The sequence below is a fragment of the Aquarana catesbeiana genome, linkage group LG05 (assembly GCF_042186555.1).
Source record: "Aquarana catesbeiana isolate 2022-GZ linkage group LG05, ASM4218655v1, whole genome shotgun sequence".
NCBI lineage: Eukaryota > Metazoa > Chordata > Amphibia > Anura > Ranidae > Aquarana > Aquarana catesbeiana.
Window position 1 is genome coordinate 29,518,727 of NC_133328.1, and position 22,363 is coordinate 29,541,089.

Here is a 22,363-nt window from a genome sequence, read left to right on the forward strand (position 1 = left end):
TTGTATACCATGTTAAATAAAGACATTTGTTTTTTATAATCGATGGTTTAGTGTTTATTAGACCCAAGGAGGTACATTTAACCACTTCAATACCAGGCACTTAGACACCTTCCCGCCCAGGCCAATTTTCAGCTTTCAGCGCTGTCGCAATTTGAATGACAATTGCGCGGTCATGTTACACTGTACACAAACAAATTTTTCATCATTTTGTTCCTACAAATAGAGTTTTCTTTTGGTGGTATTTGATCACCTCTGCGGTTTTTATTTTTTGCGCAACGAATAAAAAAAGACCGAAAATTTTGAAAAAAAAACAAGTTTTTCTTTGTTTCTGTTAAAAATTTTTGTAAATAAGTACATTTTCTTCTTCAATGACAGGCAGTGATATGGCTGCACTGATGGGCACCGATGAGGTGGCACTGATGATGGGCACTGATAGGTGGCACTGGTATGCAGTACTGATAGGCACTCATAGGCAGCACTGATGGGCACTCGTAGGTGGCATTGATGGGTACTTATGGGTGGCACTGATAGGCACTGATAGGTGGGCACGGATGTACACTGATGGGTGGCACCGATGGACACTGATGGGTGGCACAGATGACACTAATCGGTGGCACTGAAGCCCCTAAGGGTGGCATTGCTGGGCATCACTGCAATATAATGGTGCCAATCTGTGCCCATTTGTGGGCACTGATTGGCACAGATTGGGCACATGTGGATGGCCATGGGGTACATACCTGGCCATCCATGTGTTGCCCCCTTACCTGGTGGTCCAGTGTCGTCATCTGAGGGGGGGCTGCATTGATAAACAATCAGCACAGACCCCCCTGTCAGGAGAGCCGCCGATCGACTCTCCTCTACTCGCGTCTGTGAGGAAAAGCCGATCAACGGACACGGCTGATCACGTGGTAAAGAGCCTCCGCCGGAGACTACCCCCACACACGATCTTTTGACTATGAACTTTAAAGGCTAAGTTCACCTTTGTTCACTTTTTTTTTTGCTAAAATTCCAGCTCCCCTATGTACCAACATAGCATTATTGTACTCGTTTTGCAAAAATAAAACAGCTTTACGGTAGTTCTACACAGGATTGCCTCACTCTCTTCATAGCCGTTTAAAACACACTGCTCGATTACTTCTGCCTTACTTCCTGAACAGACTTTAGGTCATGACAAAGGAGTTGACCAGCTAACTTCATTAGCACACACTGTGTTCTATCAGAAAGCCGCTACCCCTCAAAAAGTGCAACCGAAGTGACGTTCTGTCGCGGCCATCTTGGTACACCCGCACTAAGCCTACAATCAGAAGGCGGCAAGCGGACATCTTTTTACACTCACCGAAGTCTTGCATGTTAAACATATTTTTACCAGTAAATAGCTTATATCGTGAAATACAGTGTTTTGAAGTCCGTCAAACTGTTTTGATGTTAAATCTTAAAAGCAGCAGTGGTCTGTCAGATTAGCAAACCTGTGCGATCAGCAGGCTTGCTGCTGCTTTTAAAATTCATCAAAACAGTGTCACGGATTTTATAATACTGTACGACACGATACAGTGCCTTGCAAAAGTATTCACCCCCCTTGGATTTTTACCTATTTTGTTACATTACAGCCTTTAGTTCAATGTTTTTTTAATCTGAATTATATGTGATGGATCGGAACACAATAGTCTAAGTTGGTGAGGTGAAGTAAAATTAGAAAAATATATACATAAAACTATTTTTCAGAAATAAAAAAAATCATAATTGGCATGTGCGTATGTATTCACCCCCTTCGTTATGATGCCCATAAAAAGCTCTGGTACAACCAATTACCTTCAGAAGTCACATTATTAGTGAAATGATGTCCACCTGAGTGCAATCTAAGTGTCACATGATCTGTCATTACATATACACACCTTTTTGAAAGGCCCCAGAGGCTGCAACACCTAAGCAAGAGGAACCACTAACCAATCACTGCCATGAAGACCAAGGAACTCTCCAAACAAGTAAGGGACAATGTTGTTGAGAAGTACAAGTCAGGGTTAGGTTATAAAAATATATCCAAATCTTTGATAATCCCTAGAAGCACCATCAAATCTATCATAACCAAATGGAAAGAACATGGCACAACAGCAAACCTGCCAAGAGACAGCCGCACACCAAAACTCACGGACTGGGCAAGGAGGGCATTAATCAGAGAGGCAGTACAGAGAACTAAGGTAACCCTTGAGGAGCTGCAGAGTTCCACAGCAGAGACTGGAGTATCTGTACATAGGACGACAATAAGCCGTACGCTCCATAGAGTTGGGCTTTATGGCAGCGGCCAGAAGAAAGCCATTACTTTCAGCAAAAAACAAAATGGCACGTTTTGAGTTTGTGAAAAGGCACGTGGGAGACTCCCAAAATGTATGGAGGAAGGTGCTCTGGTCTGATGAGACTAAAATTGAACTTTTTGGCTATCAAAGAAAATGCTATGTCTGGCACAAATCCAACACATCATATCACCCAAAGAACACCATCCCCACTGTGAAAAATGGTGGTGGCAGCATCATGCTGTGGGGATGTTTTTCAGCAGTCGGGACTGGGAAACTGGTCAGGGTTGAGGGAAAGATGGATGGTGCTAAATACAGGGATATTCTTGAGCAAAACCTGTACCACTCTGTGTGTGATTCGAGGCTAGGACAGAGGTTCACCTTCCAGCAGGACAATGACCCCAAACACACTGCTAAAGCAACACTTGAGTGGTTTAAGGGGAAACATGTAAATGTGTTGGAATGGCCTAGTCAAAGCCCAGGCCTAAATCCAATAGAAAACCTGTGGTTAGACTTAAAGATTGCTGTTCTCAAGCGCAAACCATCCAACCTGAAGGAGCTGGAGCAGTTTTGGAAGGAGGAATGGGCAAAAATCCCAGTGGTACGATGTGGCAAGCTCATAGAGACGTATCCAAAGCGACTTGGAGCTGTGATAGCGGCAAAAGGTGGCTCTGCAAAGTATTGACTTTAGGGGGGTGAATAGCTATGCACATTGACTTTTTCCTGTTATTTGTTCCTATTTGTGGTTTGCTTCACAATATATATGTAAAAAAAAAAAAAAACATACATCTTCAAAGTTGTGGGCATGTTCTGTAAGTTAAATGATGCAAATCCTCAAACAATCCATGTTAATTCCAGGTTGTGAGGCAACAAAACATGAAAAATTCCAAGGGGGTGAATACTTTTGCAAGGCACAGTATAAGCTGAGTTTACTGGTAAAAATAAGGGTGAAATGCAAGATTTCGGTGGGTGTAAAAAGATGTCTGCTTGCCGCCTTCTGACTTTAGGCGAGTGCGGGTGTACCAAGATGGCCGTGCCGCAAAGTCACTTCCGTTACATATTCTGAGGGGTAGCTACTTTCTGACAGGACACACCCAGCATCACCTACCTTCAGCTGGTCAACTCCTTCCTGTGTCATGACCTAAAGTCTGTCCAGGAAGAAAGGCAGAAGTAATTGAGCAGTGTGTTTAAACAGCTTTGAAGAGAGTGAGGTAAGTCGGTGTAGAATTAACAGAAAGCCATTTTATTTTTTGAAAAACAAGTGCATTAAAAGAGAAGTATAGACAAAGCTTGTTTGGCTGGGCTTCTCCTATGGATCTCACAGGAGTGCAATTCTTTTTGCACTCCTGTGACCCGTTTTAAGCAGAGAGCGAGCTGAAGTCCACTCTCTGCTGACATCACCAATGTCAGTCCAGGCACCGTGTCATCCCAACCACGGAGTCTGGATGCGCCAGGTGCCTGGACCGACACCCGTCTCAGCAAGCCGCTGAGATGGCTGCTCCTCCACAGCCCAGTGCTCCAATGAGCGAGGAGGGAGAAGAGCAGGGAGCTGTGACTGACAGTCTACAGCTCTCTGCTCATGGAGCTCTGAAAACCGAGCAATCAGTGATGTACGATCGCTCGGTTCTAAGTGTAAAGGTGACAGGGTACAGATGCAGCATCGGACCCATACTGCATCCACCTAGGTAAATATGAATGTGCAACAAAAAAAAAATGCCTTTACTTTTCTTTTAATGCTATATTGGTACATAGGGGAGCTGGAATTTAGGGGAAAAAAAAAAAAAAAAAATGATGGTGAACTTAACCTTGAAAACAAGTTCACCTGAAAGACCCACTGTCACTTTGCCCATTCGTTCTCTGAAAAGGGCCCCTTACCCAAACCTGCAGCTATTCGCCTATCCAGTAACCCCCCACCATGCCTTACACTACCTCCCTGGTTCTTGGGTCTAGTGGCCTATTGCTTATCTTGAGCACTATGGATGAAGCACAGAGGTATTATGGACCTCACAAATCTGGGATAAGGCAAATCAGAGGGTAAGAGTGTACGAGTGTACTGACACATTACATCAAAGGCTCAGAGAACCTGCAAAGGATTTTGTTTTACTTACATTAAAATGCTCTAATCACATACAGGGAATTCTGGTAAGGACAGGAGCCATGAAAGTCTACATACTGCATTGCAACACCTTCCAGCATTTGGTTATAAATTCATATTAAAGCGGTTGTATACCCGCTAAAATTTTTTTTTTTTTTTACACCTGTAAAGCAAAAGGCATAATGAGCTAGTATGCACCGCATGCTAGCTCATTATGAAATACTTACCCTAGAATGAGGCGTCGGTATCTTACCTGGTCCATGCCGAGGTAGCTGACATGTTGCCTCGGCGTGTCTTCCGGGTATCGCGGTTCCAGCGCTGTGAGTGGCTGGAGCCGCGATGTGCATGCGCGCGGGAGATTTCTTTCCCGGCAAGGTCCGGCAGTTGCCGGGCCTTCAGCCGAGAATCCCCTGTGCGCATGCGCCGCTGCAGTCAGCGGCTCATAGCAAGGGGAATATCTCCTAAACCGTACAGGTTTAGGAGATATTTTTTTTACCTACAGGTAAGCCTTATTATAGGCTTACCTGTAGGTAAAAGTAAAAAAAAAAAAGACTATACAACCGCTTTAATATCAGGCAGACACAAAAGGGCAACAAAAACAACAACAGGGTGAACAAAAAAACTTTACTCTAGAAGTATTTAAATAAGGCAATTCAGAAAACACACTTCTGGGTAATAGAAATCACATGGGAGGGAATCTAAGGCCACTCTGGGCTGAGCTCTTCTAAAGCTTTACCAACTCGCATACACATCATATGTCATTCCATGCCATTAGCGAGTTGTAAACTGTACAAAATTTGTGCTCATTTAGAGCAAAGCAACAGGCTTGCTTTAATCTTCTTCCCCTTCTCTGCAGTATACACCTTTCCCTTGCTCCCCAGCTGTTCCATTCAGTACCTGGAGCCAAAAGGAAATACAGTAATACCTCGGACTGCGAGTAACGAGCATTTCGCAATACGAGCTACTTTACTCTTTTTAAATCCCGACTCGGTTTGCGAGCGTTGTCCAGCAGGATAACAAGCCTCTGTGGTGTGCAGTACCGCATTTGGCCAGAGGTGCGGGGGGCGCCGGTGACATTCGGAGCTGCTCAGATGCACTCGAAAAACGCTTGGTTCCCAGTGTCTCCGGCGCCCCCCCCACCCCCCCCCACCCCACCTCTGGCCACATGCGGCACTGCATACAATAGAAGTCACTGTGGAGTTTCCATTGACTTCTATGGGGAAACTAGCTATACAAGTGCTTTGAATTGCAAGCATTCTTCTGGAACAAATTATGCTCGTAATCTAAGGTATTACTGTACCTGGTACGTCCAAGTATAAAGGAGCATGTGACAGCACTGGGCCAATCAGTCCGGTCACAGAGAGTCCACAGCCATGTGTAAACTGGGGCTCTGCAGACTTGTAACTCACACTGGGAACTAAGCAAAAGGAAGGCAATTAAGGAAGACTGGAAAGGCACACCGCTTCCAAGGTACCTGTGAGATCCTCTGCTGTCGTGTAAAGCTGGGTGCCTGCATGGTCCACAACCAAGTAGAACATGAAACAAAAGTGAAAACAAACATGAAACAAAAGTGGCAGGACTTCAAGCATAGCATTTTTTTTATTGCAGATCCATTAAAAATGAAGACAGACAATACACAAATCACTCCCAAGGTTTAGCAAACGCATTTCACACTGCTGTGCTTAATCAATGTCAATGTGAAATGCGTATACTAAACCTCTTGGGAGTGATTTGTGCGTTGTCTGTCTTTGTTTTAAAGGGATCTGATTGTTGGAGCTCCTCAGTGCAGGAAACGGTTTTCTAGCGCCGTATGTATGGCACATTACAGACTGTTTTACCCCCCCCAAATCAAAACAGCCTTCCCCTACGGTGTCCTATGCAGCCTCTGGTGCCTGTATTACCTTTACTGCCTTTCTCCTGCCACCAAAATCACTGCTGTCTCCCCTTCAAATCCCCAGCAACACCTTGGGGGGGGCAGCTCTACATATAAACCAATCAGCTTCTAGGTTTCATTGTCAAAGCTTAAAGTGGATGTAAACCCACTCTCATCCTTTCTAAACTACTGCCATAGGGGTTATCTATAAGGATATAGATGCCTCCTGCATGTATCTTTACCTGTCAAATGTCTCCCCTCTGTCTGTTATGAGACTCGAAAAACTGCAGATTCTTTGGGCGGGTCTGTTGGCTGGAACTCGGTGGGCGGAGTTGTGATGTCAGTAGACTCCCCGCCCACCTCTACACTCCCCTTGTCAATATGCATTTTCTCCTGTGTATCTTTTACACTGAACTTCTGCTATGATCAATAACATTCAGTCAAAACCCAGAAAAGTCACCACATCACTTCAGCATGCGCGATCATGCTGAGGTGTAGAGCAGCCAATCCTGGGAGAGCTGGAGAAGAAAGGAGGAGGGGATCTGAAGTACACAGAATGTCTCTCTCAGGCTCCTGCATGAGATATGTAAATCACCTGTCTGTCACAGCAAGGGGGAAGAACTGACTACTATTTCTCTGTGTGTAAGTTTTTATCTCACTGAAAAAAGATAAGAGGACTGCTCAGAGCTGGATTAACTCTTCATGGCAAGACTGGGCACAGATGACATGAAATCCTATACTGTACAAAGTGCAAGCCTTAATTAAAATTATTATTTTTCGGGTTTACTTTAATTCCATTTTAATTAAACAAGTTGAACTTGGAAGCCAATTGGCTACCATGCACAGTTGCACCAGATTCCGAGTGCTCCAGTTTTAGTAAGCCTGGGTTCACACAGGAGCGGTGCAGGGAACCGCATGTGGTTTTGGACAGGAATCGCTTCACATTCCTGCACCACACCCGCACAAAAAAGGTGCATGCACCTCCTTTTTTTCCCCCACACTGGAATGAGATCGCATGGGTGTTCACACCTATGCGATCTGATTCAGCCAATTGCACTGTGTTTTGTGAACCATTTTTAGGGTTTCGTTATTTTAACATTGATACCTGCAGCTGTTCACATGAAGGGAGTGCGATTGTGATGCGGTGCGGGAAAAGCACAGGAATCGTTGCGAATCCCACACTGCATCAGTGTGAACCTGGGCTAAATCTCCCCCCCAGTGTTGCCACCAATTGCCACACCTCCCCTTTCCATGTGACAACCTTGTGATTGGCTGCTTAGGTCCTACGCATTGCATTGTGGGAAGGCAGGTGACATGACACATGCTTTCCCATACCCAGAGGCATCAGGATTTTTTACATAGTGGTGTTCTGCGTGGCAGCATATGCAAGTATAGGTAACAGAGGGTGCCCTGGACAAGGCTGGGGTTAAAGTGGGACTACAGGCAAAATCAGCAATGACAAATATAACGCAGTCTGTCACTAGCATTAACACAGCAGAATAACGTGTGCAGCATGATCATTGTTTTCATATGCAGACAGGCATTACACAAGCATTTCTGTTTGCATGTATGCGTAATGTAAGTGTGTGTGTGTGTGTGTGTGTGTGTGTGTGTGTGTGTGTGTGTGCTTCGGTTATTTCCGGGTACCCGGGTGTGACGTCATAACATCGCGCCCGGGCCTCCGACGGTCATAGAGATGACTGGTGACCGTCTGGTCACCAGAAATCTCTATCGTCCTCATCCGGCGCCAGCCGATTCATTCTCCGGGCTCCCGATGGCACGGGAGAGCCCAGAGAAGCACCGGATGGCGGCGGGGGGGCGTCCCCTCCCCTATAAGAACGATCAAGTGGCGGAGCTGCTGCTATGATCATTCGTGCACAGAATCGCCGGCTGAAAATAATGATATCTGAATGATGTCTGTAGCTACAGGCATCATTCAGATATCCCCCCCCAAAGTACAGGACGTATATATACAGTGGCCGGTTTTGAAGTGGTTAAACTTTTTTTTTTTTTTTTACATCAGAGAATGTCTTTTTTTGCGCTTCCACATTTCTGGCCCAAACCAGAATGACATACCCCCTGCCCAAAGCCTCTTGGGATACCCACGTCATGGATCCCAGGATGCATCAGGGCTGTGTAGAACCCACTGAGTATGCACAGTGAGCGTCATCAGGAGGCCGGCTGCTAGGACCCGGATAAGACAGTTGGCCTCCTGATGACGTCACAAAGATGGCGGTGTGGAATCCAGAGTGTGGTGGCTTTCGGCAGGTCACAGTGGGACTCCGCTGGATTGGCCAGGCAGGGGAGTATGCCAGTACATCTCAACACACCATACCAAATAGGAAGGGGTTAAAATTACAATCAACCCTGGAGTGGGGGGGTGTTTAAAGGATAAGTTCACCTTTTACAAAAAATTTTAAAAATGCACTTTTTTTTTTTCAGTTAAAAAATGTGCATATATTTATTTTTTCACTGAAGTCTGTAAGGCATAGCACCCACAATCAGCAGTTTCTAGGTGCAATGCCTGGATCCTGCAGACACTTAGAAAACTGTCTGCCCTACCTGGTATGGGCAGGCAGTTGCTGAATCGCAGGAAGAATCAATGGACTACGAGAGCGCTCACCAGCACCGTCGCAGCTCATTGAGAACTTCAACTGTCAGCCACAATGGCATATGGTACATGTAGGCATTCACTCATTGAATGGAGGAGGCAGGAGCAGGAACATGTTACATGTTCCACCCTTAATACAGGTGTAACATGTTCCAAAGGTGAACTTGACCTTTAAAGTGGATGTAAACCCTCTCCTATACACAGTGAAGTGAACAGCTACAGATGATACACAGGGATGAAACAAATCTCCCTACAAAAGGTTTAACATGTATATCTGCGGTCTTCAGCTTTCTATATATACACTTTAGAAAGTGCACATCTTGTTAGAATTGTTTCTTCCCGTTTCAGCAGTGGGAGGGGAGTCTCGGCATATATTGTGTGACAGCTGATTGGAGGAAAGGCAGCCCCCCCCGGCCAAATAGGCAGAGGAACGAAGATATTTGCAGAGCTGTGAATGGACCAGCTCTCTGCTAAACTATTTATAGCACCCTCCCAGACACAAATTTCCAGCTGCTTTAATCTCCTATGTCGGAGAACTTGTCAGAAGTTATCATGCTGATAACAGAAGAATGGAGCAGCAGAAAAACATGGGGCTTAGGGCTTTGGAGAGAGATAAGTAAACACTACAGATATATGTGCCTAGGTCAGATTTCATGAACCGGGTTTACATCCACTTTAAGTTCCTCTCTAACTTCAAAAAATACAATTTTTAAGGTAAAAATTTGACCAGAGTTCCAATCCTTCCCCACTCCATTTAAAACTAGAAAAAAAAAATGTCTTTAACTGCTTGCCGCCCACCCCGCCGTCCGTCTCTCGTTCTGGGATGCCGTCATATGGAAGGAAGGGATACGGTCTACGTTTCCAGGAGTTGGGCTGTAATGTTAGTGACAGACTGCTTCATTTCTGTAATTTTTTGATTTCACTCGTAGTTCTACTTTCATTCAGTAATATGTATCATTACTTCTCCAAAACTACAGACACAACAGGCAATTTCATATATTACCCGTTTATGTCAGATGCCTCTCTGAAGCACGATAGAGGTCTTCATAACAATTCATTCAAAAACAAATTAACATTTGAATAATTTTGTACAAGATATGTACAAAGTATATGATTGTCAACCAAAAAGTTTCTTGTGATTAACCACGTCACATGATCACCAAAATGGATCATAGAAATGTCACCAATGAGATAAAAAAGATCCGGAACATTGCACAGATTTGAAGGAATGTCTCCAATGTGGCTAGTCCAATTAGAAAACGACTTGCGATAGTTGCTGGCATGCTCTTGTGTGGATCCGGGCCAGACGCTGCTCTTCCAGGTTAAACCTCAGTGCACTTTATCTTCCCTGGAAAGAAGTTTTGTCCTTCATTCGGTCTTCACTTCCTTGGCGGCTGCCTCTTTTACGATCGGCTCGGGTGGACTTTGAGTCTCAGGATCGTATCTGTGTTTGTAGCCATAGGGGCGGAGGTGATGCACCAAATACTCCAGCTGGTACATTGTTGTAGCATCTACGTAGTGAAAGGAGACTGCCAAGTCGGAGCAACAGCCGGGACCCTGGAATGGGAAAGAAAGGATAGAAACGAATTATAATTCTGTTGACTTTGAATTGCTGAACAAAAATAAACCCCTATGTGGCGTATCCTGCAGCTTATTTCCACTCAACATCTGCTCAGCAAAAGTGCAGACTGCATCACCTGTAGAGTGTCCCAAACTGCTACTATGTAAAAATAAGAAGAGATCTCACACTGAAAATAAAACCTTAGGCTGGGTTCACATATATGTGAATTGGGTGTGGTTTTCACCGCATCCAATTCGCATGACATGCGAGTGTGACCGGCTCTCAATGGTGACGGTTCACACATGTCCGAGGTGGCCGCGGTGTGGTTTCCAAAAGGGTCCTGTACGTTTTTGGGTCTGGTTCAGGTGCGCATTCAGGAAAAAATTTTGACCTGAACCTGTGAACAGAAATGCACTGGAACCCCAGCTGAAAACTGCGGCCGCACATATGTGAACCCGGCCTCAAAAGCGGAAAATTTCATAAGTTCCTCTCTCCTGCCTCCATCCCCCCTTCCCTCTTAACCGCTTGCTGACCAGCCGCTGCAGAACAGCACAGCTGGGCGAAACGACGTTATGTTACGTCGCTTCACCTTTTGGCCACTAGGGGCGATGACCGCCGGGCTCCTGCGATCGCTCATGACAGCGCGAGAACCGGGATCTGTGTGTGTAATTGCATATCCCTGCCCTGCCCATATCTTTCAGGGGAGAGGTGACAGATCGTGTGTTCATACTATGTACGAACAGCGGTCTCTCTCTCCTCCTAGACAGTCCACTCCCCCCACAGTTAGAAACACACTAGGGAACACAGTTAACCCCTTGATCGCCCCCTAGTGTTAACCCCTTCCCTGCCAGTGACATTTACACAGTAATCGATGCATTTTTATAGCACTGATCACTGTATAATTGTCCATGAATGTCAAAAGTGTCTGATATGTCCGCCATAATTTTTTTTTTTTTTTATAATTTAATCTTTTGTTAGAAATTTTTTTATGAATATACATAACACAAATATTCAAATTACCTCTTAACATCATTCATAACTGCAAAAACCCCTCACCCACCCACCCTCCCTTTCTAGTCTGTTATGCTCATTACCTTAGACTATTTCAATCAATCCCTGCGAGTACTTTTCTGACATTTTAACCACTTCAATACCTGGCACTTAGACACCTTCCTGCCCAAGACAATTTTCAGCTTTCAGCGCTGTCGCAATTTGAATAACAATTGTGCGGTCATGCAACACTGTACCCAAACTAAATTTTTTATCATTTTGTTCTAACAAATAGAGCTTTCTTTTGGTGGTATTTGATCACCTCTGTGATTTTTAGTTTTTGCGCAACAAATAAAAAAAAGAACAACAATTTTGAAAAAAAACAAACAAGTTTTTCATTGTTTCTGTTAATTTTTTTGTTAATAAGTACGTTTTCGTCTTCAATGATGGGCACTAATATGGCTGCACTGATGGGCACTGATGAGGTGGCACCAATGAGGTTGCACTGATGAGGTGGCACTGATGGGCACTGGTAGGCGGCACTGATGGGTACTATTGCTGGGCATCACTTAATTATTCTGTTACATAATGGTGCCAGTCAGTGCCCATATGTGGGCACTGATTGGCACAGATTTGGCATTAATTTGCACATGTGGATGGCCATGGGGGATATACCTGGCCATCCACATGTTATGTGCCTCCCTGGTGGTCCAGTGTGGGCATCCGAGGGGGGGCTGCGCTGATAAACAATCAGCGCAGACCCCCCCTGTCAGGAGAGCCACCGAACGGCTCTCCTCTACTCGCGTCTGTCAGACGCGAGTGAGAAAAAGCCAATCACCAGCTCTTCCTGTTTACATCGTGATCAGCCGTGATTGGACACGGCTGATCACGCGGGAAAGAGCCTCCGTAGGAGGCTCTTTACCGAGATCGGTGTAACGGTGTGTTAGACTGACACAACGCACCACTGTTCGCCGCGATGCGCGCCCCCACTGGCGCATGGCAGCTGTTATTCTGCAGGACATCACATGACGCCCAGTCAGGATAACGCAACCACCGCCGTCATTCTGCTATAGGCCGGGCGGGAAGTGTTTAAAGAGGAGTTCCACCCAGGGGGGCCGTCAAAAAAAAAAAAAAAAATTAAAAGTCAGCAGCTACAAATACTGCAGCTGCTGACTTTTAATTGGACACTTACCTGTCCCTGGGTCCAGCGATGCAGGGGATCGAAGCCCCGCTCGTCCCCCCCCCTCCGCTTGTCGGCATTTCAACTGTGGGCGCCAGGCTGTGGCTTCACAGCCTGGCACCCACTGCGCATGCGCGAGCGGCGCCGCGATTGGCCGCTCAATCACCTGGGACCTGTAATGGGTCCCAGATGATTGACAGGAGGGAGGGAGCAGAGCGGAGCCCTTCCTGTGCCTGGGGGGAAGTGATGTCACCAGCCCAGGCAAAGGAAAAAGGCAGACTACGAGGGACCACCTAGCAACAGGCATTTAGAGGTAAGTGAAAAAAAAAAAAAATATCCAAATTTTTTTTTTTTTTTTTTTTAAGAATTTTTACAGGTATTTTTGTTTTTTGGGTGGAACCCCACTTTAAACACACTCCATTTCGCCCAGATTGCTCTAGAACTTTCAATCCGTCCCTGCTCCGCACTGCATAGGTATTCCATGTCACTAATATGATCCACTCTCTGAGACCACTCTTTTATGCTTGGCTTCCTAGAGCCCAACCATTTTTTTGGGATAAGTCCTTTTGCTGCGTTGAGCAGGAACGGCACCAAAGTTTTTATATTGTTTCCTTGTTTTACTTGTCCCATGGAACAGATAATTCCAGGGGTGTTGTGGGATCTTTTCCCCTGTTATAGTCTTCGTATATTCTAATATTCCCTGACAATATTCTTTTATCTCTGGGCACTCCCACCATATGTGCATTGTTGTTCCTAGTTGTTAATAGTTCCTCCAATACTGTGGGGACTTATTTGGCTGAGATTTATTGATTCTCTCTGGTGTCAAATGCCAACGCACCATGCACTTATAGTTTACCTCTATGGAGGTTATGTCCGATGTATAGTTATGTACTGCACCTACCATTTGTGTTTCATCTAATTTTATGCCTATGTCCTGTTGCCATTTTTCTATGAAGGGTAGGGTTAGATATTCCGTGTCTTACATTTTTGTGTTACAGAGCTCATTGGTGTTAACTCTTTCTCATCTCTAATTGGTTGGGGGATTGTGCTTATAAAGTGTTTTATTTGTAGATATTCCAATTCATTTAAATAGTACCACCCGTGAGTCGTTATTAAATCCTGCTTTGTCATGATTTTCCCGTGAATTGTGATATCCTTTAATTGTGCAATCCCCATTTGTCTTCCCATCCGTGTCCAATTCCCTGGAGTGAAAAAAATTGTGCCCGTTAATGAAATTAAAGGGGAATTATATTTCCATTTTTCTTGTCGGTAGAGTGTATCCCATATTTTCAGTACTGTTTTAGTCATCTCATGTGAATTTATACTATGTGTTCTATATTTTGGTGGAATCCAAATCATTTTTTGAAGTTGTGTCGCATAAAGTGTGTCTTCCATTTTCACCATCTCTTTTTAGTGTTTATTGCCCATTCAACTAATCCTGCTAAAATAACTGCCTTATAGTACCTTTTTACGCCTGGGAGTGCCATCCCTCTTTTTTTTTCCTAGTTAACAAATTATTATTTACCCTAGCTTTTTTATTCTGCCATACGCATTTCAAAATTATTGTTTTTATTACTTTAAAAAAAGCTTGATGTTGTTATTTCCATCGGGAGCATTTGGAATTTATACATTTTTTTTTTTTTTTTGAAAAATCTTTATTGGGTGTTGTACATTACATTGGCAAGTAGTAAGTAGATTTTTGGAGGCATATATAGTCATATAATAAAAAAAAAAAAAAGCCAAAAACAGGCAAAGATAAACCAAAATAAACAATTGGGAAAGGTGTTTAAGGGAGTTGGCGAGGGGATGTATGGGGAAGGGGGAGGGATGGTATGAAGATACAAATTACCTGTATAACATTAATACAACATTGGGATGATGTGATAGTGTATACCTTAGTGCCTTCAGGAGTGGAAGCAACGTTTGGAATATTTAATTGGTAACTTTAGACAATTAACTAGCTACAGCAGTGGCCATGGTTGAGATTAACAGATGTGGAGACGAAAGAATCAGGAACGTCAGTGAGCTTCAAGAGTTTGCTTTCATGGTTCAGGGCGGAAAAAAAGCCAAAGGGTCAGATAGGTTGGATAGTTTGAGGTTGCCTAGGGAATTTGTAAGGTTTCGTTTGAGGTACCAGTCCGTATAGCGAAATGGTTGCATGAGCTTTTGTAGATCCTTTCGGTCAAACGTGTGTTACATGTATTTACGCCATTTCTTGAAAAATCGTGACATGGAGCGAAAGTCCGTCACAATAGTGTGCAATCTCGCCATACAGAAGAGCCATAGGAGGGCTTTTTTCACAGCCGATTTGGCGGTGTTGACTTGATCCAATGTGACATGATAGTTCTGCGTGCTACCAGGAGGCAGATATGAGTCCAGTGGGAGATGGTGAGTGGCCTCTTTTCTGGTGGAGTGGGTAAGCGTGATTCGCAGCCAAACATGCATATAAGGTGTTGTCTCGGAATCCGTATTTAGTGATCTTGCATATAAAGTTGAGCACAGAGTCCCAATATATCTTGATGGGCTGGTACTCCAAAGGCGGTGAAGGAGTGTGGGGCGCGGTGTGGAACACCAGGGGCACTGCTCTTGGGTTGGTTCTACCTTATTGACACGGAAAGGATAGTATGCCCTGTGGATAATTTTGAATTGTGTTTCATGCCACGTTTCGGAGATGGTAAGTTTGTGTACTTGTCTGTACCCCTCAAGGATTTTCTCCGGAATATCTTCGTCTTCAAATATTTTAGACCATGTTTGGAATGGTTTAAGATGATATTTGTCCGTTTCATGAGTAATGAGGTGAGAGTATAGGCAGAAAATGGAGTAATCATCTCTGTGCAGTAGAGTATCGATAAAGGACTTTTGGAGGGGATCCTTCCCAGGGCCACAGCATAATCGTAGATAGTTGACTAATTGGTGGTAGAAGAAGACGTGCATCAATGGTAAGGAGAATTTGCGTGATAAGGTTTGGAAGAATTTAAAAATTTGCCAGGGTTATTAAGATACGAGGTAACTTAAGTAAGACCCTTAGTGCTCCATTGTTCAAAGACTTTGTGTAAAGTGGACGGGAGAAACATGGGGTTACCTTGGATTGGTGGATGGCAGGAAATATTGGAGGGAAGCCCCAGTAGTCTCCGTACTTTATAAATTATTTTTGGTAATATCACCATTTTTAATATATTTATTCTCCCTATCCATGAAATTGGTCTCCTTGACATATTTTTATCTCCGTTTTAATTTCGTTGAGTAGAGGGAATTAATTTGCTTGATATTACTTGTCTACGGTGGGTGTTATTTTAATTCATAGATATGTTATTTCTTCTCTTTCCCAAGTAAAGGTGAAATTCTTGTTGTAATAATTTTTCCTCTTACTTACTCCAAGACTCAACATTACAGTTTTTATGGGATTGATCTTAACGTTCGAAAGTTCTCTGTATTCTTTCATTAGGCTGGGTAGCGACAGCCTTGGATTGGTCATGTATAGGAGTAGGTCGTCTACATATGCGGCAACTTCATGCTCTTCCTCTCTGCCTTTTACTCCCTCTATATCAACATTATTTCATATTTTTGAGAATAGTGGTTCTAGTGCAATTACATAAAGGAGTAAGGAGAGGGGGCATTCTTGCCTTGTCCCATTGAACATCTCAAAAGCAGACATCATACTCCCATTGACCCCAACCCTGGCTGTGGGATGATTATATAAATTGCTAATCCATCTCATAATTCTTGGTCCCAACCCTATACTCCGAAATGCTATCCACCATAATCCCCAATCGACTTGATCAAATGCATTGATCGATATTAAATCATTGGGGACCTACCTCCTTCTCTTTGTTCATCAATAGCATGGTTCTTATGCTAGTATCACTACCCTCTCTTCCTGGTACAAAAGCCAGCTTGATCTACGTCATCAGGTCTGGCATGAAGTTTTTTAGTCTCAATGCCAGAACTTTTTGCGTATAGTTTTGTGTCAGCGTTCAACAACGCTATGGGCCAATAACTAGAACAAATGGTTCTATCCTTCCCGCTTTTGGTATAACTGAAATATTTGCAAGGAGAAATTCTTTTTCTTATTTCCTCATTCTTCCCTATTCTATTCAGATAGTTACATAATTCTGGGACTAATTGTTCTTTGAATCTTTTATAATATTTAATTAAAAAACCCCATCTGTGGGGCTTTTTCCCACCTGGTGTTTGTTTTAAGGCTTTATAAATTTCGTCTTGAGTAATAGGTTCCTCCAATAGTTTCTGCGCTTTCTGCTGTTATTTTTGGTAGGTTGACTTCCGCTAGATATTCCTGTATTTAGATTTTCTAGTCTCTTCCTCTTTTCGCGTCTCCTTATTTCTAAATTGCATATAGTGCACTGTAGTATGTTTTAAAAGCGTTAGCGATATCAGTTGTTTTTATATTTCATTTCACCCTTCTCATTTTTTATCTGTTCAATATAATTTAAGGTTCATAAAAATTAATTTCAGTAGGGTCCATTACTTATCTTAGTCAGTTATAGAGGTGTACTCTTCCACCAAGTGTGCGTTAGAGGGCTAGTGGAGGGATGGTGAGTTCCTCATCCCCTCTTTTTATTCCTCTTTCCCCTCTGTTTGAATATAAGCAAGTGAAGTGCAATTTTTTTGACCAGTAGGAAACCCTTACAGTCCCGTCCTACACATTTTCGGAGTCCTTTCACTTCCGCTCCTCCACTGCGGTCAATTAAATTATCTGTTATAAATGCACTCCAGGAAGATTGTATCTACCCTGTTTCCCCGAAAATAAGACCTAGCGTGATTTTCAGTGATGGCTGCAATATAAGCCCTACCCCAAATAAGCCCTAGTTAAAGTCCTTGTGGGTCTTATTTTCAGGGTAGGGCTTATTTTCGGGGGAAACAGGGTAGGGCTTATTTGGGGGGTAGGGTTTATATTGCAGCCATCACCGACAATCACGCTAGGTCTTATTTTCGGGGAAACAGGGTATTTTCAGAGTTTTTTCATGCAAAATGAGAATGTTACTGTGTTCCCTGAGATTTATCCCTCTATTAATTATTACATTTATCTCATATCTATCCAGAATTGCTTATTTTATAATTGGTTGGAGTATGTCTGTTCTTATATAACGTGACACAGTCTATGGTGTTAGGTGCTATGATGGTAATAGTAGTGATAAAAAAACCTTAATCTTGTGTTTAGCGTAGATTTATTTGCAGTATGGCATGCAGTATAGTATAATAGATTTGCAAGCAGTTTTGCTGTACTCGCCAGCCGCACCTTTCAAGGAGTGTATCCTTTCAACAGTCCTGCACTTCACTGCCTTGTAAGTGGAGACCCTGTGTAAAAAAACGTCTCCGGGAGAAGCCGCTCCACCACCTCTTAGCCACTCCGCTGCTCGGGAGACTATATTCAGGCGAGGAGGAGAGAGACGTCCAAGGGGGAGGTAGGTGCCATCTCCTGTCTTCCCGTTCCGCTGAGTGGTGGCTCGGTCGAAGTGCTAGTGTAGCTGGCGAGGGGGGGGGGCAGCTTATATTCTGCTCCAGTCCCCTCTCCTACAACCAGTGGCAAGAGAAACCGCCCAGCTCCAGGGGCTCCAGCCCTGGGGCACACAGGCTCAGACTTCCACCGGCGTGTGCGGCGTACCTTCGGCTAGCATGTCCTCCTCCACGAGAGTAAGCAGAGCAAAAGGGGGGGCGGGCAGGCAGTCAAACGAATCTGGAGGTCATAGTCTAATCATGAAGCAGGAGCAAGACCCGGTTCGCTCCTACATGCTCTGGCTCAGGCTCGCGTCATTACTAGACTCCTTCCTCTCAAACGAAAAGATGTGTCCGCCTTAATGTCGCAGTCCCGATAAAAATATCAGATCGCCGCCATTACTAGTAAAAACAATAATAAAAGGATGCCATAAATCTATCCCCTATTTTGTAGACGCTATAACTTTAGTGCAAACCAATTAATATACGCTTATTGCAATTTTTTTTACCAAAAATATGTAGAATACATCAGCCTAAACTGAGAAAAAAAAAATTGTTTTTTTGATAAATATCCTACTTTTTTTTTTTTTTTATTAAGCAAAAAGTAAAATCGTGTTTATTTACAAAATTGTCGCTCTTCTTTTGTTTATAGAGCAAAAAAAAATAAAAAACCACAGAGGCGATCAAATACCACCAAAAGAAAGCTATTTGTGGGGGAAAAAAAAAAAAAGGGACAACAATTTTGTTTGGGTTACAGCGTCGCACGACTGCACAATTGTCAGTTAAAGCAATGCAGTGCCGAATCGCAAAAAATGGCCTGGTCATTGAGCAGCCAAATCTTCCTGGGCTGAAGCGGTTAAACATTAGTTAGAGCGGGAGTTCCACCCAAAAGTGAACTTCCGCTCATTTATCTCCTCCCCACCTCCGGTGCCACATTTGGCACCTTTTTTTGGGGGGGGGGGGCAGATACTGGTCTTTTTTTTTTTTTAATTGCAATTGTCAGATTTTCAGTTCAAAGTACAGTACAGAGTCTCCTGGGCATATCCCGGCTCAGCACACAACAAAACATAACTAAAAGAAAACAATTTAATAAAAGGCAACAAAAATTGTTACGCTCTGATCCCTCCGTGCCCCACTGGATTACAGGATTTACACATTACAACCTCTAGCGCCAGGCTCAGTGATGAAAAAACACTCTCTCCCACCACCTAGGAGCCTAGATAATCAACCCCTGGTGGGGCCCATACACATGGATCTACTAACCAAATGAGGGATCAATTGGTGCAACACTGCACCCAAACTAAATTTATATACCATATTTTTTTTCACACAAATAGAGCTTTCTTTTCATTTTTAAATTAATTTATTTATTTTTTTAATGGTATTTGATCACCACCGTGTTTTCTATCTTTTATTACAAATATGAAAAAGGACTGACAATTTTGAAAAAAAGAAAACCAAAAATACTTTTTTTTTTACTTTCTGCTATAAAACATATTTCAAAAAAAAAAAAAAAAAAATCTTCATGAATTTTGGACAAGTACAGGTCTTTGGTAAACAAAATCCCAATGAGTGTACATGAATAGGTTTGTGTGAAAGTTATAGTCTACAAACTATTGGATATAAATGTACATTTTTTATTTACTCATTATTTTGTATACTAATGGCGTTGATCAGTGAATTTAAATGAGACTGATAGTGCGGCAGGCAATCTGACACTGGGGGGGCAGGGGGAGGAGGAGAACTAACACTGATGACATCACCAGTGACACGAATACAGTGATCACTGCGAATACTATACATTGTCACTGTACTAATCACACAGGCTGAGCGGCCAATCAGCGGCCTTGACTAGGGGAATGCAAAGATCAGTGTTCCTGCTTAGCAGGAAAACAGGATCAGGCAATTCCCCTCTCACAGAACGGAGGTCTGCCGTTCTCCTGAACGTCCACTAGACCCACTGATTGGCTCCTGATGTGTATAATCACAGCGGGAGCGCACGTACCCCAGACCCAGAAGTGCCAGATCACATACTAGGTACTGATCTGGTACAGAGCGGCTGCCCTGCCACAGTAAATCTACGGTGGGCGGTCCGCAACTAGTTAATATTATATATATTATATATAAATTTTGAGTGAAGCGATTTAAAATCAGGTGGTTTTTTTTATACTAATGCATTAGGATAAAAAAAAAAAAAAAAAATCCTTCGGTGTGCACCAGTCCCCCTCATACTTACCTGAACCCCATCTCTATCCAGCAATGTCCATGAGTGCCTTGGCCGGTCCAGGGACTCTCCCTCCTGATTGGCTCAGACACAGCAGCGGCCCCATTGCTGTCGAGAGGGGAGAGAGGGGAGAGAGGGGAGAGAGGGGAGAGAGGGGAGAGAGAGAGAGAGAGAGAGGAGAGAGAGATGAGAGAGAGAGAGAGAGAGAGAGAGAGAGAGAGAGAGAGAGAGAGAGAGAGAGAGAGAGAGAGAGAGAGAGAGAGAGAGAGAGAGAGGAGAGGGGGAGGGGGAGGGGGAGGGGGAGGGGGAGGGGGAGGGGGAGAGGGGAGAGGGAGAGGGAGAGGGAGAGGGAGAGAGAGAGCCCAGCTCAATGTCTCAATGGATACACAGAGCTGCAGCTCGGCTCTGGTGCCCCCATAGCAAACTGCTTGCTGTGGGGGCACTCAACAGAGGGAGGGGCTCCAGCCAGGAACTGGAGAAGAGGAGGATCGGGGCTGCTCTGTGCAAAACTACTGCACAGGGTAGGGAAGTATAACATAACATGTTTGTTATTTATTCGAAAAAAAAATATTAATGAAACTTTACAAATCAGTTTAAAGTGGTTAAAAGAAAATATTTATTTTTGTTCTTAAAGTGGAGTTCCAGCTCCACTTTACTGTAGCTGCCAACTTTTAATATAAGGACACTTACCTGTCTAGGGATCCCAAAATGTCAGCACCCCCGAAGCCGATTTGTCCAGCTTCGGGTGCAGGTGCAGTTATTGCAAATAAGGGCAACCGGCAGTGAAGCCTTCAAGCTCCACAGCCGGTTTCTGCGCATGCACGAGTTGCACTGCACTCTCTGAATGGTCCCGTCATCTTCGGGGGACACATACAGGTCTCAGAAGGCAGCGAGGGGGGGGGGGGGCGGATATGGCATAGATTGCCGTGCGGTGATTTTACCAGGTGGGAGCAGGTACCTGTCAAAATCAGGTACCCCCCCCCCCCCCCCCCCCCAAAGTACTAAATGTGGCAGTAGAGGGTGCGAACAAGAGGAGCCTCCCCTTTTGGGTGGGAGCACCGCTTTAATTCCACATCCTGGTGCAGGCCTGGATGATGTCACCACCTGCGTAAACATGTTGCCGGTCTCTGCCAGTGCTTTGCGTTGGTTAAAGCGGAGGTTCTCGTCTTCGCCCCACTTCTCCAGAGCCACCATCTTTACTGGTTCCAGTACACACATTTCTGTATATCTGTGCATGTAAGTGGGTGCTGAAGCGACCGCCTGGAACTGCGAATAGCCAGAGAAAGAGAATCTCACCAGCACACCATGGATCTCCAAAGCTTTATTCACATTGTTACAGCAGATAACAACGTTTCGAAGCCTCGCAGGACTCCAAAACATTGCTATCTGTATAACTATGGGATTGCTGAATAAAGCTTTGGACCCGTTCTGGAAAAACCTGGTGTGCTGGTGGACATCCTCTTGCTCTTGCCATCTTTACTGGGGCCATATGTGCAGACATGCCTCTGGAAGTACTCATAGCGTATCTGTGTATGTGTGACCTCCAGCAAACTGGATCCCGAGATGTGCAAAGAAGCAGCCAAGAAACCCTTTGTGAGATGATGTTGCGCACTACGCGCACACGCGCACACGCGCACACACGCACACACGCACACACGCACACACGCACACACGCACAAGGGGGGGGTCTAGGCGTTCTGAGCTGCAAATGGCATAGGCGTTTTTAAGCTGTAAAAAAAAAAAAAACCCAGGACCAGTGGGTTCTGAGAGACGTTTTCAGCTGTAAAAACACTCTAAAGCTCAAAAACATCGTTCACCAACGTTTAACGTTTTTGATCCATTGAAAAAAAAAAAAAAAAAAAAAAAGCTAAAAAAAAGCTAACGCGGAAAAATGCTAAAAAAACGCTATTGCAAACACATTGAAAAAGCTGAAAAAAGTTTAAAAAAAAAATCACTGCAAAGATACTGGTGTTTTCATAACGTTATTTTAACAGCCTGCGTGCATGAGGCCTTAATGTGAAGGATTGCATTTTTCTTTTGAACAGTTTATTCTCCTTTGGGCACTACAAGCAGGAAATGTCAGTATG

At 44.0% G+C, this 22,363-nt stretch overlaps 1 protein-coding gene across 1 annotated transcript in view; it reads right to left on the bottom strand.

Annotated features, from left to right (window-relative positions):
- Positions 1 to 4,988: 4,988 nt before the first annotated feature.
- The window catches only part of C1GALT1 (core 1 synthase, glycoprotein-N-acetylgalactosamine 3-beta-galactosyltransferase 1), a gene marked incomplete in the record, with an annotated part of 122,016 nt that continues 104,641 nt past the window's right edge, over positions 4,989 to 22,363 (bottom strand). The window contains 1 exon segment of the mRNA XM_073629554.1: positions 4,989 to 10,426. Within this exon segment, the coding sequence (XP_073485655.1) occupies positions 10,236 to 10,426 (191 nt within the window).